This window comes from Nomascus leucogenys, chromosome 3 (assembly GCF_006542625.1).
Source record: "Nomascus leucogenys isolate Asia chromosome 3, Asia_NLE_v1, whole genome shotgun sequence".
NCBI lineage: Eukaryota > Metazoa > Chordata > Mammalia > Primates > Hylobatidae > Nomascus > Nomascus leucogenys.
In genome coordinates, this window is record NC_044383.1 from 40,945,673 (window position 1) to 40,973,535 (window position 27,863).

Sequence of the window (27,863 nt, forward strand, 5' to 3'; positions counted from 1 at the left end):
CTAATAGTAAGGAATAAAGCAAAAGGTGGCAAGAATTTGGGAATAACATTGCCCAGAGGAAGACAGGGAGGAATTTATGAGAATCTGAGTTGGAACTTTAACTGTTGAAAGCAGGGATGGAGAATCTTTAGACCTTAAGGGAAGGAGCTGTAGATCTATTAAAAACAGTTACAGGCTGAGCGCAGTGGCTCACGCTTGTAATCCCAGCACTTTGGGAGACCGAGGCGGGCGGATCACCTGAGGTCGGGAGTTCGAGACTAGCCTGACCAACGTGGAGAAACCCCTTCTCTACTAAAAATACAAAATTAGCCAGGTGTGGTGGTGCATGCGTGTAATCCCAGCTACTCAGGAGGATGAGGCAAGAGAATCACTAGAACCCGGGAGGCGGAGATTGTGGTGAGCCAAGATCACGCAATTGCACTCTGGCCTGGGCAACAAGAGCAAAACTCCGTCTCAAAAACAAAAAAACAAAACAAAACACACACACACACAAGCAGCCAGGCGCAGTGGTTCATGCCTGTAATGCCAGCATTTTGGGAGGCTGAGGTAGGAGGGCTGCTTGAGGCCGAGTTCAAGACCAATCTGGCCAACATAGCAAGACCCTGTCTCTCTATATATTAAAAAAAAAAGGTACAAGCATATGCATCTCAGAAGTAGAACTTCAACTGTAAATGTAGATACCAATGTCCTACGTAAGGAAATTTTTCCTTCACACACTCTGTCTAGGCTTGTACCTTCAAATTAGAGGAAAAGATACCAGCACTTTATAGAGCCTCACTTGGAAGTTGTATTTCACTGGAATCCTCCTACTTACCCACAGAGAACATTAAGGGACTGGTGACATTTATTGTGTACTCAGTCTTCAATGCTGAGATGAATCATAAACCAACTATGTTCTCAACAGTGTTAAAAAGTGGGTAGCAGGGGCCAGGCTGGGCCGGTGGCTCACACCTGTAATCCCAGCACTATGGGAGGCCGAGGCAGGCAGATCACCTGAGGTTGGGAGTTCGAGACCAGCCTGACCAACACGGAGAAACCCCCTCTCTACTAAAAAAAAAAAAATAATACAAAATTAGCCAGGCATGGTGGCACATGCCTGTAATCCTGGCTACTCGGCAGGCTGAGGCAGGAGAATCACTTGAACCCAGGAGGTGGAGGTTGCGGTGAGCCAAGATCACGTCATTGCACTCCAACCTGGGCAACAAGAGCGAAACTCTGTCTCAAAAAAAAAAAAAGTAAAGAAAAAAAGTGGGTAGAGGGCCGGGCACAGTGGCTCACGCCTGTAATCCCAGCACTTTGGGAGGCTGAGGAGGGTGGATAACTTGAGGTCAGGAGTTTGAGACCAGCCTGGCCCACATAGTGAAACCCTGTCTCTACTAAAAATACAAAAAAATTAGCCAGGTGTGGTGGTGCATGCCTGTAATCCGAGCTACCTGGGAGGCTGAGTCAGGAGAATCACTTGAACTCGGGAGGTGGAGGTTGAGTGAGCCAAGATCGTGCCATTCCACTTCGGCCTGGGTGACTCAGTCTCAAAAAAAAAAAAAAAAAAAGTGGGTAGGACAGGTCACAGGATTTAATTACATTGGATTAGAGCAGGCAAGGTGCTCAGGAAACATGGGGCAACAGTTCACAAGAGAAAAGCCTCAGGCAGGAGAAATCACTAATATAACCTAAGAGGCTTCCAGTCTCTCAATCTTTTCAATCACTTTGCCTTCAAAGTCTGATTATGGGCAGAGATAGGTTCCAAGACTTACATGTCAAAGGTAGAAGGAAGAGAAATGACTGCTCTCAGTGTCCGAGTATATAGGAAGGAGAAAAGGAATAAATACAATAGCTAAAGATTATCAGCTAAGGATGTAGATTAAGTCAAATTCTGCCTTCATTTATTCTTCAGAAAACCCCTTATCAATATCAGATTTTTGTAAATAATTCAAATCAAAAGCGTTAACAAGCCATCCTAAGGAATAATTGAAAGGTTTTTGTTGTTCTACTCACCACGAATAATACCTTTATACTGAATAGTAAATGAATGACTTACATCAGATATGGAAGGGTTATCTGATATGATATACCTGGAAAAATGGAACCCCACCAATTGATGAACAATCCACACCAGCATCTACAGATGGCTCTTGACTTAGAGGTTCTTCAGTATACTGCCCCAGAACTGCCTCTTCTACATCTACATCCTAAAAGAAGAAACTGGATGAGTGACTAAGTCCAAGGGCTTAAAAGTCATCACAAGAGTAACAACAGTTTTCTTCTTTGAATATAACACAATGCCCATGGTATAATATAAAAGTTAAACCTCAACAAAATTATTAGAAAGTCTACAAATTAATGAAAATAATTCCTAATATATTTTTATAGAGAGTAGAGGTTCCTATATAACAATGTTACTAAGCATAATACTAAGTATTGGCTATTATTATCTACTAGCATAATTTAAAAACTAGTAAGATTAAAAGAAACAAGCCTAAGGGCCAGGCCTATCATTAATGAGAGGCAGGGTAACATTGAGGAGTAAACTGTAAAATTCTTCACATGAAGTCAACCACATCAAGAGTTCATAAAAGAGTTCTATTATAAAATTATGATCCCTTAAATTTACCGGAATTGTCTCTTCTTCGTTGTTTTCTGAACAGTTTAGCATCATGAACAGCTCAGGCTGTTTCCTTTTCAACTGATCAAGGAGATGTTCACGTGGTTCAGTTCTTACCAGTGTTGATGGATATAAATAATTTTTCCTCTGTGGTGTCGTACCTTTAATGGACATTAGATAAGAGTTGTAAAAATTAAAGTATGAGATGTAAATATAAAAAAAAACCCTAAAACTTCATAATTAATCTTGTCTTCTAAAAATATAAAATATAAAAATATAATTGCCATATATGAGGATCAATCTTGCTACCTGTCAGACATTGTTTGCAACTAACAATATTTTCTAATTTGACAACAGACTTTACTATTTTCAAGATTCATCCTACTCTCTAAAACATGAAGTTTACCATCTCTAAGGATATATAAAAGATGTGTTATAAGCTCTAAAAGGAGTTATAGTGTTCTGAAAAAAATGGCAGCATTATTGGAATGAATAGATTTCCCAACATGATTACTTTGATAGGAGTAATCATTTCACTATAAATGTGGTGTGGTGGTTAAATATTAACTAGTTATTTATATATATATATACTATGTTGCCTAGGCTGGTCTTGAACTCCTGGGCTCAAACGATCCTCCTGCCTTGGCCTCCCAAAGTGCTGGGATTATAGGCGTGAGTCACCGCATCAGGCCCCCAGTTATATTTCTCTGTAATGAGCTCATGCTCTCATAATTTACAAAAGTACTTGCCTTTTCACTCAACATTTACATTCCTAACTTCATTGAAAAGTAGACAGTAAATCTTACAGGTCTCTTGGGGAAAAAATAAACCAACATTCTATGCAGCACCATCCCCTTTTAACAATTGCTTTTTAAATTAAAAAAAAAAAGTTTTGTGATATAATTTACATACCATAAAACACTCATTTTATGTGTACAATTCAGTCGATTTTAGTGAGTTTACAGGGTGTGCAACCATCACCACAATACAGTGAAGAACCCAATTATTCATGCTGTGTAAAACAGCTTGTTACATCTCTTCCATGAAGACCTCCCTGAATCATTACAGCCTACAATGATCTTTGCCATATCTGCTCTCTCAAAATGTTGATTCCTAAATGCTAATGGTCCATGGTGATCCCTGATCTCTTAAAACAGGGATTCCTAAATGGCAATAGTCTATGACAAAATGAGAGGGACACAGAACAAAATGCACAATGTGGTAAACTTTGCATTAAACTAGACTTAGTTATATCTCTCTCATATTTGTGGTATTAAAATGTCCTTTTACAAACAGTGCTAGGTTTGTAGTTGTTTTTAAAATATCCCCTATTAACAAAGTCAACTCCCTGAATGTATGTGAAATTTTACTGAATTGTGATACCACCTGTATCATGACACTCGATTAAAACTATTTTAAGGTTCCAGTTTTCCCATTTTGAGTTGATTACAGTGAGATGGTAAATTCCTGTCAGGCAATGGAAGGACCTAATTTTTCTGAACATCTGACACTACACAGAGTTGAATTCGACTTCAAAAAATTTAACAATTCTATTTCTCTTTTAAAGTACCTGTTGGGATATCCAGTTTCAGATCCTGTTCCAGAAAGCAATTAAGCTTAGTCAAACCAATTTTTATGGTTTCATTAAGTTCTAGATTTTGTGCTTTCAATTTATCTTCATCAATAGTCATCTGATCAAGAAAAATGTTACGCTGTTTCTCATGAGCTGCCTTATGTCCATTTGATTTCTCAGTGATGTCTGAACTTGAAGCCTCACAACATTGGTTTACAACCTGTAAATGATGCAAATAAGTGTTTATTACTAAAACTAAAGTTGCCAGTGTTTTATTCAATATCATATTTTCCCTTACCTTTTCCATAATTTTTTTTTTTTTTTTTTTTTTTGAGACAAGTCTCACTCTGTTGCTCAGGCTGGAGTGCAGTGGCATGACTAGTGCTCACTACAGCCTTGACCTCCCAGGCTCAAGCCATCCTCCCATCTCAGCCTCCCAGGTAGCTGGGACTACAGGCATATACCACCATGCCTGGCTAATTTTGTATTTTTTGAAGAGATGGCGTTTCACCATGTTGCCCAAGTTGGTCTCAAACTCCTAGGCTCAAGCAATCTGCCCACCTTGGCCTCCAAAGATTACAAGCATGAGCCACCACGCCTGGCCTTCAGTAATAAAAGATTTAAAAACACATACAAAAGTAGAGAGAACAGTATAATTAACGCCCTTGTATTCATTACCCAGCTTCAACGTTTACCAACAAGTGGAGTACAAACATTTACCAACAGGACTGGCCACTTAACTCCTCCACAAACCCAGGATTATTTTGAAACAAATCCTGTATCATTTCATCCATTTACTTCAGCATGTATCTCTAAGAGGTAAGAGCACTTTAAGACCACTATCACATCTAAAAAGGTTAACACTGATTCCTTCCAATCAAATGTCTAGTCCATGTTCAAACTTCACCACTTGTCTCAAATGTGTGTCACATTGCTTTGTTTGAACCAGAATTCACCACTAGATTTGGTTTATAGTTGACTATATAATTTATCATCCAAATTGGGACACCTTTTAGAGTGAAAGGGCCCATTCTTAATAATCATTCTAATACAACAATGTCAACAAGGACTGCCTCAGGCAAAATAAGACTTAAGGACCTCTAGTCTTAAGTCTCTTTTGATCTACAGGTTATCTTTTCTCATATTTTTTCCCTTGAAAAAAAAAAAAAACTTGTTGCTGAAGATAGGAGATCTTTACCCCCATTTAACATCTCAAATTCTGGATTTGGTCAACTGCATTTCTATGCTTTATTTTCTATAAACTGGTTAGACCTAAAGGCTTGATTTAATTCAGGTTTAATTTTTTAGCAAGAATATTTCATAGGTAGTACTGGAAACACAAAATGCTTTGCTGTGTCTCTCATGTTAAGATTTATCAGTGAGTTCAGGTATGGTTAGCCTATTAATTATAAAGTTCCCCAACAGCTTTTGATCAAATGGTTTAAGCCATCATTAACATCCACAGGGGTTATTTTATTAAGAGTTGCATACTGGTGATATATTAATTCTATCATTTCTTCTCCATTTTATTAGCTTAGAGTCTAATGAAACACTTTTCTTCATTACCCTGCTAAACCAAGATATGGTTCTTTTAGGAAAGACAGATGGATGCTATATTTTTTCTTCTTCTTTACCCATTTTCAGGACAATGTGTTGCTTCCGTAGCATGATCCAAAGGAGACCTATGAAATTTTTATGAGTTCGTAAGTTTTAATATATTTGATGTGTTTTAATCCATTATGGCCATTATTCTTTTTGATGTTCAAATTATACCACCTTTGAACATGGGGAGGTTGGCTACTAAGACCTTTTGACAACCTCAGAAATCTTTAACAGCTTCCTTACTTTCTGGTATGACAAGACCTCTAGGCTCACATATTGTACATTTCCTATCGCAAATCTGAAATTAGCTATTTGTATACAAACTCTAGTTCCTTTTAGTGAAAACAGCTCATATAGATTAAAATTTTTAATTCTTTGTACCTACTTCCTGAGAATGTTAGTAAAATCCTTCTAATGCAAAGAAAGAAAAAACCAAGTTACAAAGGGCCCATGCAAGCGTTAAGTTCAAGCAAATCCATAAACCTATCAAGTATCCTTTGGTTACCAGAACAATAACCTAAATACTTAAAGTAATAATAGGTTTGAATGTACTTGGAGAAAAGTAAAAAGCAAAGATAGGCCGGGCGCAGTGGCTCATGCCTGTAATGCCAGCACTTTGGGAGGCCAAGACGGGTGGATCATTAGGTCAGGAGTTCGACACCAGCCTGGCCAATATGGTGAAACCCCATCTCTACTAAAAATACAAAAAAATTAGCCGGGTGTGGTGGCGGGTGCCTATAATCCCAACTACTCAGGAGGCTAAGGCAGGAGAATCGCTTGAACCTGGAAGGCTGAGGTTGCAGTGAGCTGAGATTGTGCCATTGCACTCCAGCCTGGGCAACAGAGTGAGACTCCATTTTTAAAAAAAAAAAAAAAAAAAAAAAAAAAAAAAACAAGGATATAAGTGGAAGGTATTACATATCAAAAGACAGGGTGCCCTTCTTTGAAGAAACTACTAAGTCAGAAACCAAGGATAAATACAGGAAAGAAACTGTACAAATGTTATATTAATTCCAAGATTGAGAAGACATATACCAAAGCACAAAACGAGATCATCTGTAAGCATACCAAATATTATACTTAAAAGTTGAAGTCATTATAAACTATCATTTGTTTTGAAATCTATTCTTAGCCAAGAATATTTAATTTTCTGATTATTATTCTCCCCAAAGTAAGTTCCAGTTACAAAGTTATTACCTCCAATAAGTTCTGAAGTTCTTGTTCCCTTTCATTTAAGGAAGATACCCACTGTTCAGAAAAATAAACTGTTCTTGTGTTCAGAGACTCACATCTCTGTTCAGTCTCTTGAGATATTTTTTCCAGGTTGCCATTGAGTTTATCAGAGTGTTTCACAGACTCTTCAACCAATTTTGTACCTTCTTGGTTAAAATTTCTGAGTTCCTGTGACAAGCCATCAGAATCAGCACAAAATTTTTGACTGTGGAAAGTCATTTTGTTGACTATATCCTTAGATTTCCTATAGGAAAAGAGAATGACACTGTTGAAATGGGGAATTAAGATTCAAAGGATATATAACTTCCCAAGATCACTCAGCTCTTAAGTGGCAGATCCGAACGTGGGCAGTCTGGCTCCAGGGCCCGTGATCTTAATAAATCTTCTATATTGAGAATGGATGCCTTGGCCACTGTCTTTTCACAGCATTGCCATTAAATGACCTTTGAAAGGATCATCTTTGCTCATGAAACCTTTCACAGCCCTCCTCCAGTTATGATGCTTTCAAAATCTGTTTTATTCCTCTTACTAGGCAATGTTACTTCAGGGCATCTACTACAGCCTCTTGTCTAGTCCCTAAATTGGACAATCAGTAATTTATTCTGTTATTAAGCAGTTTCCTTTGCCTAGCATATAAAACAAATCATGAACATTACAAATGTTATGTTTAAATTAGCTATAAAGCTTTCTAATAATTAAAAGAAAATTATATTGGGGTGTGACAAATTATACATATAGAACAATATAACATAAACTTAATATAATATTAATGTTGGTTAGACATACATTTCCAATTCATTGATAATTTCCCTCTCGGTAAGTTGCCCTATAATAGCATTCCAAGTTATCTTACAGGACAAGATTTAAACCTCGTGGAATGAAGTGACTCTCTATTACCACTAGATGGTACACCACGTGGGTAAACCAAGTGAGTCAGCAAAGATGTTGAAAACCAAACCTACACATGAAAGTCACAATGATTGAAAAAAGGGCAAGGCACAGTGGTTCACACCTGTAATCCCAGCACTTTGGGAGGCCGAGGCAGGTGGATCACCTGAGGTCAGGAGTTAGAGAGCAGTCCAACCAATATGGTGAAGCCCTGTCTCTATTAAAAATACAATAAATTAGCCAGGCGTGGTGGTGGGTGCCTGTAATCTCAGCTACTTGGGAGAGAGTGAGGCAGGAGAATTGGTTGACCCTGGGAGGCGGAGGTTGCAGTGAGCTGAGATTGTGTCATTGTACTCCAGCCTGGGCAACAGAACAAGACTCTGTCAAAAAAAAAAAAAAAAAAAAAAAAATCTCACAACTTAATTGGAAGATGAGATTGAGTTAAAAGTACTATAAGCAGCCGGGCACGGTGGCTCACGCCTGTAATCCCAGCACTTTGGGAGGCCGAGGTGGGTGGATCACGAGGTCAGGAGATCGAGACCATCCTGCCTAACACGGTGAAACCCCGTCTCTACTAAAAATACAAAAAATTAGCCGGGCGAGGTGGCGGGCGCCTGTAGTCCCAGCTACACGGGAGGGTAAGGCAGGAGAATGGCGTGAACCCCGGGGGGCAGAGCCTGCAGTGAGCCGAGATAGCGCCACTGCACTCCAGCCTGGGCGACAGCGAGACTCCATCTCAAAAAAAAAAAAAAAAAGTACTATAAGCCATGACAATAAATGCCAAACGCAGTTATGTTCAGTGTGTACATAAACATCACCTAGATTCCTGGGTGATGAATACAAAGTCCCTCGACCATACTGGGAAACTCTGGTGTAGACAATAAATGTCAGGAAAGCAGGAAAAATAATTTGCATGGGCCTTAAGAAAGTATATCATACTTCCTTTCCTACTTCAATCCTACTCTAGTTTTTCCTCCACAGCTATGGAATGGCCTAGAAATCCATCTGTCTAGATACTAGGAATAAAAAGTAGGACATACTTTTTTTATTCAGCATATAGGAAGAGTTCACAATGTAACATGCTATACTTAACAGGATCAAAAACAGGGTTGAAAAACAAATGATAGAAGTTAGGTAGGGATAAATGATAGCTAGAGTTCCAGAGCAGCACTGCTCAACAGAAGTATAATAGAAGCCACATATGCAATTAAAAATTTTCGGCCAGGCGCGGTGGCTCACACCTGTAATCCCAGCACTTTGGGAGGCCGAGGCGGGCAATCACAAGGTCAGGAGTTTGAGACTAGCCTGGGCAACATGGTGAAACCCCCGTCGCTACTAAAAATACAAAAATTAGCCGGGCATGGTGGTAGGCACCTGTAATCCCAGCTACTCGGGAGGCTGAGGCAGAATTGCTTGAACCTGGGAGGCAGAGGTTGCAGTGAGCCAAGATTGCACCACTGCACTCCAGCCTGGGCGACAGAGCAAGACTTCCTCTCAAAAAAAAAAAAAAATCTAGTAGATACATTAAAAAATAGATAAAGCAATTCAAGTAACAATGTATTAGGTGTTTATTGCACATATAAACACCTAAGTAAAATATATGAAAATAATGACAAACGGGAAAGAGGATACAGGAATATACTATTATAATGTCCTTTCACTACACATGAAACAGCAAATTATTTGATAATGGATTCAAATTATCTTAAAATATATACTTTAAATCCTAGAAATACTACTAAAAGGGAAAATTTTTAAAGTATAAATAAGTCAATGGAAGAGATAAAAACATAAAAAGTGCTCAGTTTAAATGAGGAAAGGCAGCTGGGTGCAGTGGCTCACACCTATAATCCCAGCACTTTGGGAGGCCAGGGCAGGTAAATCACTTGAGGTCAGGAGTTCAAAACCAGCCTGGCCAACATGGTGAAACCCCATCTGTAATAAAAATACAAAAATTAGCTGGGCATGATGGTGTGTGCCTGTAGCCCCAGCTACTCAGGAGGCTGAGGCGGGACAATCACTTGAACCCAGGAGGCAGAGGTTTCAGTGAGCCAAGATTGCACCACTGTACTCTAGCCTGGGCCACGGAGCAAGACTCTGTCTCAAATAAATAAATAAAAATAAAACATCATAGATTATAAATTTGATGAAAAAGCAAGACCCAACTATATGCTGTCTGTAAGAAACCCACTTTAAATATAAAGACTTAGACCAAAAGTAAAGAGATGGAGAAGGATACATCATACAAATAGCAATCAAAGGAAAGCTGGAGAACCTGTATTCATTTCAGACAAAACAGACTTCAGAACAAGAGAGATTATCAGAAATAAAAGTGGATATTACATAATGATAAAGAGGTCAGTTCTCCAAGGAGATATAATAATCCTAAATGTATATGTACCCAACAACAGAGTTTCAGATACACGAGGCAAAAACTGATAGAACTAATAAAAAAAAAAGATAAATCTACAATTAGAGATTTCAATACTCCTCTCTAAGTCATCGATAGAACAAATAGGCAGAAACTCAGTAAGGCTGTGGATGACCTCAATAGCGCTATCAATCAACTTGATCAAAGTGACACATATAGAACACTTCATCCAACAAAAGCAGAATACAAATTTTTCTCATGTGGGTAGCACACAAACAAAGCATTATCAGAATAACACTGCAAGGGCCCTAAAAACTAAATTGTCAGTGGAACCACAGCCCGTAAAAGTGAGCCTGGATCTGTAGGCTAAGCCTAAACAGGGTAAATGCCAGCTAAAAACTACTTAAATAGGATCCTGAATCTCCTAACATTAATACCCAAAATCTTCAAGGTACAATAGGAAATCACTTATCATATATCAAGAACCACAAAAATCACAAGTTGAATGAGAAAACACAGTCAATAGATGCCAACAAGAAAACTCAGATGTTGGAACTGTCTGGCAAGGATTTTAAAGCAGCCACCAAAAAATGCTCCAAAAAGAAATTAAAATACTCTCGGGAAAAAAAAAAAATCCTAGCTAAGAAACAAGGTATAAAAAAAGCAAATGAAAATTATAAAACTAAAAATAAAAAAGCAATAACTGAAATAAAACACCTCACTGAATGGGTTTAACAGTAGGTTAGAGATGACAGAAGGAGACTCAGTGAATACGAAGACAGATCAATAGAATTTCCCCAATGTGAACAACAAAGAGAATATATATATCTATAAGAAGTATATTCTACATATCTCCTGAGGGACCAAAATAAAAGGTCTAACATTTGTGTCATCAAAGTCATAGGGGCAGATGAAAAAGAGTATAGGGCTGAAAAATATTCAAAGAATTAATAGATGAAAATTTCCCAAGTTTTGGTGAAAGGCATGAGCCTACAGATTCAAGAAGCCAAACAAAACCCAAATAGAATAAACTCAAAGAAATATAAGTAGACAAAATATAATCAAGTTTCTAAAGACAAAGAAGTTTTGAAAGTAGCTGTAGGGAGATTGCCTATAAGGGAACAATTACTTGAATGGCAGTGGATTTCTCATTTCATAGAGGCCAGAAGAAGAAAATGGAACAGCATATTTCAAATGCTGGAAAAAAATAATTGTCAACCCTGAATTCCACAGCCAGTGAAAATACCTTTCAGGAATGAAGGGGAAATCAAGACATTCTTGGACAAAGAAAAACAGAATTTGTGTCCAGCAGACCCACCCTTAAAGACTACAAGAAGTTCTTCACACCAAAGAAAGCCTGAAACTTTAGGAAGTTTAACTTAGGAATTAAATGGGGAAAAATAGGGTAAATATAGTATCTTTCTCCTCATGAGTATAGAATACTCAATAGGCAAAAAACTGAAACTTGACAAATCTCCTATGTTTTACAAAAATTTTTAAATGGATCATGAATATAAATGTTAAACCATAAAGTTATAAAATTCCTAAAAGAAAACATAGGTCTGACTGTCATGTATGGTAAGTATGCAGAACTGGCAAGCAATGAGGCTACAAAGCAACATTAAACTCTAATACAGGCCAGGAGCAGTGACTCACACCTGCAATCCCAGCACTTTGGGAGGCCGAGGTGGGAGGATCAGTTGAGACCAGGAGTTCAAGATCAGCCTGGCCAACATGGCGAAACCCCATCTCTACTAAAAATACAAAAAATTAGCCAGGCATGGTGGTATGTGCCTGTAATCCCAGCTACTCGGGAGGCTGAGGCAGGAGAATCGCTTGAACTCGGGAGGCGGAGGTTGCAGTGAGCCGAGATCACACCACTGCACTCGTGCCACTGTACTTCAGCCTGGGCTACAGAGCAGGCTGTTTGTTTTTGTCTGAAAAAAGAAAACAGGGCCGGGCGCGGTGGCTCACGCCTGTAATCCCAGCACTTTGGGAGGCCGAGGCGGGCGGATCACGAGGTCAGGAGGTCGAGACCATCCTAGCTAACATGGTGAAATCCGGTCTCTACTAAAAATACAAAAAATTAGCCAAGCGTGGTGGCAGGCATCTGTAGTCCCAGCTACTCAGGAGGCTGAGGCAGGAGAATGGCGTGGGCCCGGGAGGTGGAGCTTGCAGTGAGCCGAGATCGCTCCACTGCACTCCAGCCTGGGCAACAGAGCAAGGCTCCCGTCTCAAAAACAAGAACAAAAAACAAAACCCTAATACAGGAATCAGCAAACTTTTTCTTGAAAAGCCAGATAGCAAATATTTTAGGCTATTGTTCAATGACTTGGATGCAATGACTCAACTTTGCCGCTGCAGTGCAAAGGCAGCCAAAGACAACATGTAAACAGATGGGTATGACAGTGTCCAATGAAATTATTTGCAATAACAGGCATCCAGCCTGCTAGCCATAGTTTGCCAAACCCTGCTCTAGTTAGTATATTTTTCATCAGTAATATAGGTTAGAAATTGTGAAATTACGCCGGGCGCGGTGGCTCACGCCTGTAATCCCAGCACTTTGGGAGGCGGAGGCGGGTGGATCACGAGGTCAGGAGATCGAGACCATCCTGGCTAACACAGTGAAACCCTGTCTCTACTAAAAATACGAAAAATTAGCCGGGCGAGATGGCAGGCGCCTGTAGTCCCAGCTACTCGGGAGGCTGAGGCAGGAGAATGGCGTGAACCCCGGGGGGCGGAGCCTGCAGTGAGCCGAGATTGCGCCACTGCACTCCAGCCCGGGCGACAGCGAGACTCTGTCTCAAAAAAAAAAAAAGAAATTGTGAAATTACTTAGTGTGTTTTCTAAGATTGAGGAAATTCGAAAATATATTGTGGATAACAGCCAGGTTTTTCAATGTCTTAAAAGAGAGCACAAATATGCAATGAAAAGACATTTATATGCATGTATATATACACATACACACATACATAATAAAACATTAACAAAAGAGAAATTTGAAAGAACACAGGAATTATTTGTACTATTTAAAGCTTTTTCTTCTTAAATAATTTCAGACTTATAGAAAAGTTTAAGAGAATTTAAAAATAGCTTACTGCTGTATATTTTCCTGGACACTACTAAGTGGTTTCTGTATATTTTCACACTTTTCCTCCAAAGCACAGAATCTCTCTGTCCAAAGATTGATTAACTGGCAAAGTTCCTGTAAGAAAGGTGTGGGAAGTGAAGAGACTTAAAATTATGACACTTGAACATTTTTTATGACTGATAACAAAACAAGAAGTATTGTCCATAGGTGAGAATTATATAAATTCTTGACAAGAGATCTTTAACTTTACCTTTCTTCCACAGAGGAAAGCAGTGGAAGTGATATTAAAATGTAGGATTTTTTTTTTTTTTAGAGATAAAGTCACACTCTGTTGTCCGAGCTATAGTGCAGTGGCACAATAGCAGCTTCTGCAGCTTCAACCTCCTGGGCTCAAGGGATCCTCCTTCCTCAGCCTCCAAGTAGTTGGGACTACAGGCATGAGCCACTATGCCTGGCTAATTTAAACAATTTTTTTTTTGTAGAGATGTGATCTTGCTATGTTGACCAGGCTGGTCTTGAACTCCTAGCCTCAAGTGATCACCCTGCCTCAGCCTCTCAAAGTGCTGAGATTACAGACATGAGCCATTACATCCAGCCAGGATTTTTTAAAAAGTAAATAATTAGCAAACTTTACTATTTTAGCTGTAAGTAACAAATTACTTTCAGTGTACCTCAAAACTAATCAAACAATCCCATATATCACATTATGTTTAAGACCCACTTTGACAGATATATATAGTTGCTTTTTAACTGATAACACTACTAGAAGGGAAAATTAATGTGATATACTAATGGGTCAAGCAATCCAAAAATATTATCAATTACTGGAGCTAAAAAATGTTACAGAACCTAGTTGGAGCATATTAACAAAATGTAAATAGTCTTATCTTTGCTCATATTTTACATCTTTGAAAACAAGCTCTTATAGGCATATAACATGCTACACTGCAAAATGAAGAAGCCATCCTAATGACCAAAGAAGAGCTGAAAATGCATCCAACATTCTTATTCACTGTTCAGTCTGCTGGTTGGCCAGTATCTCTGAATAACACATCAGTTGACAATACATATCTAACATTCTGATTATGAATAAAGTCTGTCAGTATTTTTACTAGTCTCAAAGGTATTATCAGATTAATAATTTGAATGCTAATGCAGGTATTATCATATTTATCTATATGTAAATGTGTTCAAAGTTTTACATAATTATTTTAGTAGTGCTCATTTCAAGTTCTGGAAAACCTAAGAAATAGCTCACATACTGAACTTGCTTCCTTAAAGCCAGGGAATTCAAACCGTTCATGCTAAGATACTTTTCAGATCAGATTTTTTGTTTTTTTTTTTAAACAGCTGCCTAACAATTTTAAGCATTTCAAAACAGCAAATTTATAAAAAGGGGATCAGCCTTAGAATATACACCTAAAAAGTTCTCAACAGGTTTAAGGGCAATACCCTATGCAGATGTATGAGAAAATGCTGCAGTTTTAAGTTGCCAAGCAACACACAGAAGAGCCACTCAAACATAGACACTTTTCAGGTAGTACAATCACTACCACCTTCTGTAAGATGATCTACATACTATTAGATGCTCACAGGGTCTCAGTTTCCTCATTAAAAATCTGACTAGTAATAGAATTTATATCTATATTGATGGGAGGAATAAACACACAGTGAATTGCTCAATAATTGTTAACTATTATAAGAGTTCTGTCATAATAAGCTCATTTAATAAAACTTTAGACAGTCATCATTAAAGTCTTAAGAATACCAGAAGCTGTTTTTCAGATATCTGATATTTACAGATTATGGTTTGAAGGCTTGGTTTTGGTTTAAAGCCTCATATAATGAGGAACAGTTTACTGGGAAGATAAATCATGAATTACATTTATAATCAATAAGAATTAAAAATTGTATCAATTTACTATGTTTTAAATGTCTATCAGTGAGACAGAAATAAGAGAAGTAGGACTTGGTTTATGAAAGACAACTATCCATGCCATCCTAGAAAGAAACAACTTAGGTTTTAATGTAGATACATGTTCACTTTAAATGTTATAACCATTCTTCTCTAAAGGTATGTTTTTCCAGATTCATCTTTCATCTTGATGTGAAAAAAGGACTGTTTTGTCATATTGTGGTTCTGCATGGGGTTCTAGATGTAGCAAAACTTCAAATATTAAGAGACGTATTCTCAATTGTTCTACAATAATTACTGTTATAAGCAACAGTGGCTATGGTATTTTCAGGTTTCAGGTTTTACAGTATTCAGATTGTATAACATAGATTAATTATCAAGTCATATCAAATCATCCTAAAACTCTCTTTCTGTACTCCCCAAGTCAGCTAAACAACATACCTGGGAATGGGTCTGCTTTATTGTCTTCAGGTCTTCAGTTAGGTTTCCACATTGCTTTTGTGACTCAACCAAGGAAGAAATGGTATTTTCTTGTAGTTCATGTAGATTGTTACACAGTATACTGAGAAAGCCATCTAGTTCCTTTTTTTGATCTTCTATCTTTGAAGAAACAAAAATGAGTTTCCTTCTTAAACAACACATCAATTTTGAGATATTAAGAACATAGCATTTGTTACCTTATCAGCCACTGTCAATGAAGTCTTGAAAATATGCTTTAGTTGACTATTGATTTTCAGTATAGACACCACAGTTGGGGATAAAATCGTTTCCAGTGAACTTAGAAGATCAGTCTTGAGTACATTCTGGTTTCAAAAATAAACAAATAGGTCTTTAAAAAGAATACTTCCACTTCCATAAACCTTTCTAAATGCTATCTTAAATACTTTGGTAGCTAAACATTCACATTAAAATTTACATTTCCATTCTCCATTCTTTTTTTTTTTTGAGATGGAGTCTCATTCTGTTGCCCAGGTTGGAGTACAGTGACAAGATCTTGGCTCACTGCAACCTCTGCCTCCTGGGTTCAAGTGATTCTCCTGCCTCAGACTCCCGAGTAGCTGGGATTACAGGTGTGAGCCACCACACCCAGCTAATTTTTGTATTTTTAGTAGAGATGGGGTTTCACCATCTTGGCCAGGCTGGTCTCGAACTCCTGACTTCAGGTGATCTGCCCACCTTGGCCTCCCAAAGTGCTGAGATTACAGGCGTGAGCCACCACGCCCGGCCCCATTCTCCATTTTTTATAGTCTACATAGATAAATCAATACAATAATACAATAATTTATTATATTACAATAAATATAATAATTTCTCTTTTTTCAAGCCCAGTGAAAACATAGAATTTCTTTTTTCTTTTTTTGAGATAGAGTTTTACTCTTGTGGCCCAGGCTGGAGTGCAATGGCGTGATCTCGGCTCACTGCAACCTCCACCTCCTGGGTTCAAGCGATTCTCCTGCCTCAGCCTCCCAAGTAGCTGGGATTACAGGCACCTGCTACCACGCCTAGCTAATGTTTGTATTTCAGTAAAGACAGGGTTTCACCATGTTGGCCAGGCTGGTCTCGAACTCCTGATCTCAAGTGATCCGCCCACCTCGGCCTCCCAAAGTGCTGAGATGAGCCACTGCACCCAGCCAGAACTATTTCTTAATAGTTTAATGAAACAGAAGTCAGAAGAATTCAAAAGAGAGGAAAATGACAGTTAATAAGATTTCAGCACTCCAAACAAAGAAAATAAATTTTAAAAAACCTACAGGTGTATTTTAAGAAAATAAATTTCAAACAAGTTTAGGTAACCAGTCAAAAAGGCTGAGACCAAGTAGTCATCACGATTAGCCCTTGGGCTGGAAGTATTTAACTTTGAAGATCTGAGATGACTTACATCCTATTATATCAGAAGAACTTGTGAAAGATGTTGTTCTTGTCAAGAAATAGGGAAAATTAAGAATGTAGTATAGATTGAAAATATTTATAAAAAGAAAAAAATCCTGATCTAAGCTCTTTTGGGTAGGATAGGGCTGAGGAAGTATAACAGAAATACATTAGTAAATACTTATAGGCCTACTGACATTCTTTTGGAAAGAAGAGCTAGCCTACCAATTTCAACTAATTTTGTGAGAGCTACATGCCTCTTTTCTTTTAATTCAAGCAAAAATTGTAACTTGGTAAGTAGAAATATATCAGTTCAGGCATAGCTTATTTTATTGTGCTTCACCTTACTATGCGTCACAGATACCAAATTTTTACAACTTGAAGGTTTGTGGCAACCCTACCTTGAGCAAGTCTATCAGTGACTTTCTTCAAATATCATGTGCTCACTTTCTGTCTCTGCATCACATGTTGGTAACTACTGCAGTATTTCAAACTTTTTCATTATACACTGTGATCAATGATCTTTGATGTTACTATTGTAATTGTCTTGGGGTACCATAAACTGTACCCCTATAAAACAGCAAATGTAACTGATAAACGTTGTTTGTGTTCTGATTGTCCCACCAGGCGTGTGCTGGAATTATAGGTGTGAGCCACTGCACCTGGTCAACATAACCTTTATATGTACCGGGAAGGCAAAAAATTCATGACTTGCTTTATTGTAATATTCACTTTATTGCAGTGGTCTGGAAGCAAACCTGCAATATCTCTGAAATATGCCTGTATATATACAGACAACCATTTAATGAATGAATCAATATTGAAAAGTTAGGATATCTTTTAACTTTGTCAAATTTGGGTGATTGAGAAAACCTATCAAATAATGTAATCTAAGCACTGAATTGAGGCAGAGGGTCAGCTAACATTTGTAGTATTTACTTGGAAATTGTTTAATAAATATTGTTAAACTGAAGAAGGGAGGCAAAGACTCTGCACAAAGAAAACAAATAAATTATATGGCTAAGAACTTCCTAGACCAACCATACAATTATAAAATAAAGACTATATATAAATCAAGTATGAAGGAGGTAATATTAAGTGCAATTAGATGAGTGACTTCCATAGAACTCTGGAGAAAAGATTTATAGTTATGGCCCAGAAGGGCATAGCCACACAGATCTAACCCTAAGAATTGATATGTGTTCCCAGAATTCTAAGATATTTTTCTTGCACCATTATTACTATCATATATTACTGTACTTTTAAAATTAACTACCCAATATCCCCTTCTGGTTGGGTCCAGGACCCCTGGCGAAAGAGTGACTTGCCAATTTCTGGGCCAACTAACACGTCTCTTGATATCATGTGGTGCTAAACTTGCCCTTTAGTCATTAGAAGCCTCACTAGTAATTCCTACTCCTAATGTTACAAAACATGAGTGAAAAAGGTTTCAAAAGTGAGTTCCGTACATTTGAAAATAATCTTTCTGGGAGAGAATAAACAGTGGAGAGATCTGTCTTTAAAAATATAAACGTACTCTCGGCCAGGCACGGTGGCTCACGCCTGTAATCCCAGCACTTTGGGAGGCCAAGGTAGGTGGATTGCTTGAGGTTAGGAGTTCGAGACCAGCCTGACCAACATGGTAAAACCCCATCTCTACTAAAAAAAATACAAAAATTAGCCAGGCGTGGTGGCACATGTCTATAATCCCATCTACTCGGGAGGCTGAGGCAAGAGAATCTCTTGAACCCAGGAGGCAGAGGTTGCAGTGAGCCAAGAAGAGGCTAAAAAAAATAAATAAATAAAAATAAAAAGAGAGGCTGGCCGGGCACGGTGGCTCATGCCTATAATCCCAGCACTTTCGGAGGCCGAGGCGGGTGGATTACGAGGTCAGGAGATTGAGACCATCCTGGCTAACGCGGTGAAACCCCGTCTCTACTAAAAACACAAAAAATTAGATGGGTGTGGTGGCGGGCGCCTGTAGTCCCAGCTACTCGGGAGGCTAAGGCAGGAGAATGGCATGAACCTGGGAGGTAGAGCTTGCAGTGAGCCGAGATCACGCCACTGCACTCCTGGGTGACAGAGCGAGACTCCATCTCAAAACAAACAAACAAAACAAAACAAAACAAAATATATATATATATGTACTCTCTCACAGTGACGTGTCTATGACTGTGTCTAGCAAAGCTCAAGATGAAAGAATAGCAGTTAACATTGTTTATAAAGACTTATCAAATGTAACCCTTCAAAATATTTTATCAAATACTTATCAAATGTAACCCTTCAAAAATATTTTAAAGGATGTACTAACAATCAATTTCTGTAGTACAGTTTTACTTTCTGCTGCTAATGATTGTTCTTTTAGTATCATATTAAAAATCTGAGAAACATGAGTAGACACATTTTCTGGAATAGATGTGAGAGATCCAAGTGCTACTGTAGTAATGGTATCTAATGCAGAGACACTGGAAGACAGCAGATTACCTATAACAAACAAACAAAAAAACAGAAAGATGTAAACTTTGACATAAATATATTAAATACAGTTCAAACCATTTCAAAGAAGTTGGCAAAAGTATACCCTTATTGTAGAATTTGTAATAACGAGCTTAAAAGAACTGGCTCACTACAAAGCAAGGAAATATTTAAATATACATTACAATTTTCTATAGTGCTCTGTAAGCCCTTAACATTTGTAAGTGTATCAGACCCATAACTATAATTCATAGTACATAAAGAATTAGAATATTCTACAATTAATCTCTAACTAAAAATAATATACAGAATTATGGTAAGTTTACAGAAGAAAAGAAAAACTGGAAATCAATACCAAAATGTATAGTGCTTGGCTTAGTGAGACTAGAGTCTAGATGATTTTTTAAATTTTTATATTTCTGGATGTCCAAATTTTCCATAATGAGGATAGTAGTTCACACTAAATAAACATACTTTTTTCTAAAGGGAGATAATAGTTAAAAACAATGAGACACAAACATATTCTGACAATATAGCAAACCATCAATATATATATGCCCCCCCCCCCAAAAAAAGTTGCAGAATGTTTATGCACAGAAAATTTCTAGAAAAAGGTCCAAGAAATTTAACAATAACACCTATGGTGAATGACCCAGGGTCAGGAGGCAGAGTCAGGGAAAAAGAGGACTTCTACTTCTAACGTTTATATACTTAGTTACTTAATAAACGTAACATTTTATAGAAAACAGAAGGGAGGGTAGGGAGGGAAAAAGATTTGTTTTAATTCGAAGACAATAAAAACATTAATCTTCAGCCTGAACAAATAGTTTGTGCATGGTAGAGAGTATTGGTGACACTGTCATCTATGTTTCACAAAATTAAATTATCATTTTGAAATCAACATCACACTTAACACATCAAGACTAGAACAGAACAGCCTGAACTTACCAAATAAGGTCTTATGTATTTCTAGCACGGCCTTTTGCTTTGAGCTGCCATCCTTAATTAATTCTTCCATATTATTAAACAGACTATTCAGGTTTTTGCCAAAAATATCCTGAGCTTCTGCATTGTGTTGGTCAACTGCCTTCTTACGATCCAGTTTGGAATGGAGACCAGATACATCTTTTGTAGTTTCTTCAACTGTGTTAAGCAGCTATATTTTTAAAAATAAGTGTTAGACAAAATGGATATGGCGAAAGGAATCTGATGAAAGCATCTACACAAGGATTTATCTTGATAAGAACTAGTAAATTTTCCAGCCTGGCCAACATGGTGAAACCCCGTCTCTACTAAAAATGCAAAAATTAGCCGGGCGTGGTGGTACACACTTGTAGTTCCAGCTACTCAAGAGGCTGAGGCAGGAGAATTGCTTGAACCTGGGAGGTGGAGGTTGCAGTGAGCCAAAGATTGTGCTACCGCCACTCCAGCCCGGGTGACAGAGAGAGAGAGAGAGACTGTCTCAAAAAAAAAAAAAAAAAAAAAAAAGTCAATTTTAGACATTGTATCAGAAGAAATGCTTTAACTCATGCTAATTTATCCAGGTGCCCAGTAATGTTTATTTCCCTTCCTGTAGCCATCTACGCAAGTGAGGAAAACTGATTTTGTCAGTTATTGCAATAATTATGCTTCCTCAGAAATTTTTTTCCTTCTATGTTCTTCTATTTCTTCAAAAGTACACCTAATGGCTGGGTGTAGTGGCTTACACCTGTAATCCCAACACTTTGGGAGGCCTAGGCAGGTGGATCACCTGAGGTCAAGAGTTTGAGACCAGCCTGGCCAACATGGTGAAACCCTGTCTCTACTAAAAATACAAAATTAGCTGGGTGTGGTGGCAGGTGCTTGTAATCCCAGCTACTTGGGAGGCTGAGGCAGGAGAATTGCTTGAACCTGGGAGGCAAAGGTTACAGTGAGCTGAGATGATGCCACTGCACTCCAGCCTGGGCTACAAAGCAAGAGTCTGTCTCAAAAAAAAAAGTACAACTAATAAAAAATTAAATACTTTCAACATCTTTCATCATCAGAACATAATCTTTTTTTTTTTTTTTTTGAGACAGAGTCTTGCTCTGTTACCCAGGCTGGAGTGCAGTGGCATGATCTCGGCTCACTGCAACCTCTGCCTCCTGGGTTCAAGCGATTCTCTTGCCTCAGCCTCCCAAGTAGATGGGATTATAGGCATGTGCCACCACGCCTGGCTAATTTTTGTATTTTTTTTTTAGTAGAGATGGGGTTTTACCATGTTGGTCAGGCTGGTCTCGAACTCCTAACCTCAAGCAATCCACCCACCTCGGCCTCCCAAAGTGCTGGGATTATAGGCGTGAGCCACCACGCCTGGCCAGAACATACTAAATTCTTAATGACTAATTAGGTTCAATCATCCCCACAAAGAAAAAGCATCACAGCATCACTATTCTAAATGTCTACAAAATATAAAGTTATGTTCTATTTTCTTTTTTTTTGAGACAGAGTTTCGCTCTTGTTGCCCAGGCTGGAGTGCAATGGTGTGATTTCGGCTCACCGCAACCTCTGCCTCCCGGGTTCAATCGATTCTTCCGCCTCAGCCTTCCTGAGTAGCTGGGATTACAGGCATGTGCCACTACGCCCGGCTAATTTTGTATTTTTAGTAGAGACGGGTTTCTCCATGTTGGTCAAGCTGGTCTTGAACACCTGACCTCAGGTCATCCGCCTGCCTTGGCCTCCCAAAGTGCTGGGATTATAGGCATGAGCCACCACGCCCGGCTAAGTTATGTTCTATTTTCAAAACTCCAGGAGCAGGAGTAGTTTTTTCATAAGTCGACATCTCCACTGAGAAAAATATGGATGAAATAGTAAAATAATGTTTTTTAAATGGACAGAAATACCATTTGGGGTGAATAAACAGAATATTTAATGCTTAAGCACAGAAAATTTTTTCTACCCATTCTCTATTTAATATGAGTACAAATCAACACAAGGGACAAACCTTGCTGGCAGCATCATGAAGTTTCTCCTCAGTACTTTCCAAAGCTGATGTGATATATTCTTCTTTAACAAGTTGTAATTTAGTTTCTTGCAAATGTTTTTGAGTGGTTTCAAGTTCTTGTGTTTTATTTTGCAGGTCAGATTTACACTGGTCAAGTTCATTTTTATTATCCATAAACAACTCTGTAACCTAAATATAACACAGAATTTAAAAAACGCTGATCTGGCTGGTAGGATATCTGGCTAGTTCATAAGATTAGAAAAATGAAACAAATTATTTCCATGCAAAAGTTGTAACAAGTTACCCGGTAGGTTAACACAAATATGTCATCCTGTTTCTTTCTGTAATCTTACTCAACACTTTGAGATTAAATAATAGGTTTGGTGTAGTACTATTAATTCTTCAGTTTCCTTCAACATTGTCAATGGATTTGAATATAACAGTGTTGATGTGGCCCGGCAAGGTGGTTCACGCCTGTAACCCCAGCACTTTGGGAGGCCAAGGCAGGGGGATCACTTGAGCCCCAGAGTTTGAGACCAGCCTGGGCAACATAGCGAGACTGACTCCATCTCTACAAAAAAAAATAAAATAATTAGCCGGGCATGGTGGTGCACGCCTAAAGTCCAGCTACTCAGGAGGCTGAGGCAGGAGAGTTGCTTGAGACCAGAAGTTTGAGGCTGCAGTAAGATATGATTACACCACTGCACTGTAGCCTGGGCATCAGAGCAAGACCCTGTCTCTAAAAAATAATTAAAAATAAATAAATAAAGGTATTAATATGAGGGTGGCCCTGAAAGGTCAGGCCTCTTGCCTACCTTAGTTATATTACTTTTATTTAACGTCCAGTCTCTCCCAATATCTGTATTCCTTCATCTGATAAACATGTTAACAAAAATGCTTCAGCATTCACTATTTTGTAGTTTTAATAACAAAATCAAACAATTCAGTTAACTTCTTGTAATGTTTTATTAATATAAGCTGTCAGCTTTTTTGATATGATTAATGATAGTAAAAAATCATGATATAACTTACTTTCAGTATAAGGGTCAGCAAAATAAAATCTTTTTTTTTTTTTTTTTTAAATAAAATCTTAAAGAAGGAGCTGGGGCCGGGCGCGGTGGCTCACGCTTGTAATCCCAGCACTTTGGGAGGCCGAGGCGGGCGGATCACGAGGTCAGGAGATCGAGACCATCCTGGCTAACACGGTGAAACCCCGTCTCTACTAAAAATACAACAAATTAGCCGGGCGTGGTGGTGGGCGCCTGTAGTCCCAGCTACTCGGGAGGCTGAGGCAGGAGAATGGCACAAACCCGGGAGGAGGAGCTTGCAGTGAGCCGAGATCGTGCCACTGCAGTCCAGCCTGGGCAACAGAGCGAGACTCCGTCTAAAAAAAAAAAAAAAAAAAAAAAAAAAAAAAAAAAAAAAAAAAAGAAGGAGCTGGGTGCGGTGGCTCACGCCTGTAATCCCAGCATTTTGGGAGGCCGAGATGGGTGGATCATGAGGTCAGGAGTTCAAGACCAGCCTGGCCAGCATGGTGAAACCCTGTCTCTACTAAAAATCCAAAAAAAATTAGCTGGGCATGGTGGTGCACGCCTATAATCCCAGCTACTCGGGAGGCTGAGGCAGGAGAATCACTTGACCCCAGGGGGCAGAGGTTACAGTGAGCCGAGATCACGGCATTGCACTCCAGCCTGGGTGACAGAGCGAGACTCCATCTAAAAAAAAAAAAAAATCTTGAAGGAAAAAATATTAGGTCTTTCACATTCTAATATTTTCTTTCAATATTTGCTTTTCACATAACAGTAAATATCATTTTAAATGATGCTTACCCTATTCAGCTCCTCCTCAACAGCACAAATTTTTTCAATCAATTCTACAATCTGCTCTTCTTGAACAGTTAATTTTCCACTCATGACTCTAAAATAAAGTTTAATATGAGTTTAACAGTTAATATTTTTTCTAACTCCTACAAAATGTATTCTAACACAATTGTGACAGCTACACAAACTCATTTCCAACATTCATCACCATCACTTGATACCCAAGTGTCACTTGATACCTAAGCGTCAATAAGCAATAAATACAAATTACAAAGAACAAATTATATTCCTTGTCTTTGTTTTATAAATGAAATATTTTTCCCTTGCCCTCAATTCTGAAACTAAGAATCCCTACCTATGAGGGGAAAAGCATGTGTGTACCAAATTTGAGAAGCTAGAAAGCTAACAAAGGACTGACTATAACTCAAAGTAGAGAGAGGAGGGAATGCAAACTAAGTGTCTATAATCAGAGATATAGAATATAAATATGCCCCCACAGAATGCTGGAAAAATGTGGGACTTTAAGGCATCAGGTGTCTTAGAAGGAAGGGGTTAAAAACTGAGACTTAAAGTATGTATACAGAGCAATTACACTCCCTGCTGCTGCAACACGCACACACACCAGCACAAACACCACTCTCACCCCACCACATAACCCTCATGAGAACAAAGGATTACTCTCTAGAGCAGAGTTTCTCAGCCTCAGCACTAGTGGATCAAATAATTCTTCATTGTGGGGATGTCCTGTACATTTTAGGATGTTCAGTACCATCCAAGTCATGACAATAAAAAATGTCTCTGGACCCTGCCAAATGTCCTCTGGGGGACAAAACCACCCACCACCACCAGTCCCCCAACACCATTTCCCATTGAGAGCCACTAGTCTATAGGAATTGCAGCAGAATTTCCAGGTTCACTTTCACTAGACACCATGGACTGCAGAAGGTTTAGGGACTAGAAATAAGCATGTAAGTGTAAATCTGCATACTAAATGATGGAATCCTCAGCCCCCTATACACACTCTAATCAAAAAATATCAGCAGCTAGAAAAATCTCCAAGCAAACTGGGCAAATCTTCTCAGGAAAGACTGAGGCCTTGTCCAAAAGAAAAAAAATCCAACAAAGAATGATATCTGATGGAAGCCCACACTTAAGACTGAGATCACCACTTTTTCATCTATAGTGAACTTACAGGTCCATAATCCTCACCCATGTACAAAGCTTCTAATCAATCTTAATTGCCAGCCAAAAATCACTAGACATTTGAAGAAAATAAATACAAATGACGGATATCACAACGGGGAAAAAAAGATCCCAAAGGAAAGAAAAACATAAAAGAAAACTTTATTAACATTAATAATGTTTCTGAGATAAGGAATAGATCTATAAAATAAAAGGATGCTGTATTTTTCAAAAGGAGGGACAGGGATGGCAGAAAAGAGTTTTTAGAAACTAAAAATTTGACAGCAGAAATGAAATTCAACAAAAATATTAGAAGATGAAGTCAAAGTCAAAAGAAGTCATAAAAAGTAAAATAGAGCAATGCTTTTCTCAAGCACAAAGCTCACAGGTCTTCCAAACCCACTTTAATGGGTCTCTGATTTCTTGAGTAAGTTTCAGAAATGAATGCCTGTATTTGCTCATCTAATTCTTTGATAACAACCAACAATTTTCTATTTCACATTATGCTTAAATGACAAAGATTCTTCCGTGAATACAAATTCCCTTAACATTAGCTAGAGATATTGTTGACGAAAGGAAAAGCTAGAAAAGAGCTGTAAGAGAAGAGTTAATTCTAATAGTCTTTTGATTAAATATATTAGCTTTTTATTAGAAATGGATCTTCTACAGCCGGGCGCGGTGGCTCACGCCAGTAATCCCAGCACTTTTGGAGGCCGAGGCAGGAAGATCTCGAAGTCAGCAGATCAGGACCATCCTGGCTAACATGGTGAAACCCCGTCTCTACTAAAAATACAAAAACAAAATTAGCAGGGCATGGTGGCAGGCAACTGTAGTCCAAGCTACTCAGGAGGCAGAGCTTGCAGTGAGCCAAGATTGCGCCACTGCACTCCAGCCTGGGTGACAGAGTGAGACTCCGTCTCAAAAATAAAAATTAAAATTAAATACATAGAAATAGATCTTTTATGTAAAACGGGATTATTTGAAATGCTTTTTTATAGTGAATGCCAAGGGGTAATAAAACATTGTTATTGTATGGATGAGATGATTTTGATATGGTTTTAAAATGTCTATTAAGCTTGGCTTAAATAAAGCATTATCCTGTTTTAAATGTTGGCTGTAGTTTTTGTGATTCTTCTCTGACACTGTACTAATTCCAAAAGCTTTTTCAGACAAAACTATCTCAGATTATGCCTCATGTCTATTAGAGAACAAACGCCTGGGTTTTTTACAAGGGCTTTTAGTTTTAGGTTTTACATTTAAGTTTTTAATCCATCTTGAGTTGATTTCTGTATATGGGCGTTAAGGAAGGGGTCCAATTTCAATCTTCTGCATATGGATAGCCAGTCATCCCAGCACCATTTATTGAACAGGCAGTTTTATCCCCATTGCATGTTCTGTCGAAGATCAGATGGCTGTAGGTGTGTAGCTTTATTTCTGGGCTCTCTATTCAGTTCCATTGGTCTGTGTGTCTGTTTTTGTACCAGTACCATGATGTTTTGGTTACTGTAGCCCTGTAGTATAGTTTGAAGTCAGGTAATGTGATACCTCCAGCTTTGTTCTTTTTGCCTAGGACTGCTTTGGCTATTTGGGTTCTTTTCCAGTTCCACGTGAATTTTACAATAGTTTTTTCTGTGAAGAATGTCATTGGTAGTTTGAGAGGAACAGCATTTAATCTGTAAATGGCTTTGGGTGGTATGGCCATTTTAACAATATTGATTCTTCTTATCCATGAGCATGGAAAGTTTTTCCATTTGTTAGTGTCAACTCTGATTTCTTTCAGCAGTGTTTTATAATTCTTACCATAGAGATCTTTCACCTCTCTGGTTAGTTGTATTCCTAGGTATCTTACTGTTTTTGTGGCTATTGTGAATGGAATTGCATTCTTGTTTGGCACTCAGCTTGGACATTATTGGTATATAGGAATGCTACTGATTTTTGTACAATGATTATGTATCCAGAAACTCTGCTTAAATTGTTTATCAGATCTAGGAGCTTATGAACAGACTATGGGGTTTTCTAAGTATAAAATCATATAGGCCCAGCTGGGCATGGTAGCTAACACCTGTAATCCCAGCAGTTTGGGAGGCGGAGGTGGGCAGATCACTTGAGGTCAGGAATTCAAGACCAGCCTGGCCAACATGGTGAAACCCCATCTCTACTAAAAACACAAAAATTAGCCAGGTGTGGTGGCGGGTGCCTGTAATCCCAGCTACTTAGGAGGCTGAGGCAGGAGAATTGCTTGAATGCGGGAGGCAGAGGATGCAGTGAGCCAAGATCACG

At 38.4% G+C, this 27,863-nt stretch overlaps 1 protein-coding gene across 1 annotated transcript in view; it reads right to left on the minus strand.

Moving 5' to 3' along the window:
- The window catches only part of KIF11 (kinesin family member 11), a 64,756-nt gene that overhangs the window by 2,796 nt on the left and 34,097 nt on the right, over window positions 1-27,863 (minus strand). The window contains exons 11-21 of the mRNA XM_030809254.1: window positions 24,411-24,498; window positions 22,582-22,770; window positions 20,568-20,775; window positions 19,456-19,628; window positions 15,953-16,078; window positions 15,717-15,875; window positions 13,368-13,474; window positions 6,975-7,254; window positions 4,173-4,395; window positions 2,612-2,763; window positions 2,073-2,189 (exon numbers count right to left, since the gene is read on the minus strand). Coding sequence (XP_030665114.1) covers window positions 2,073-2,189; window positions 2,612-2,763; window positions 4,173-4,395; window positions 6,975-7,254; window positions 13,368-13,474; window positions 15,717-15,875; window positions 15,953-16,078; window positions 19,456-19,628; window positions 20,568-20,775; window positions 22,582-22,770; window positions 24,411-24,498 — 1,822 coding nt within the window. The remainder of the gene's footprint in view (window positions 1-2,072; window positions 2,190-2,611; window positions 2,764-4,172; window positions 4,396-6,974; window positions 7,255-13,367; window positions 13,475-15,716; window positions 15,876-15,952; window positions 16,079-19,455; window positions 19,629-20,567; window positions 20,776-22,581; window positions 22,771-24,410; window positions 24,499-27,863) is intronic.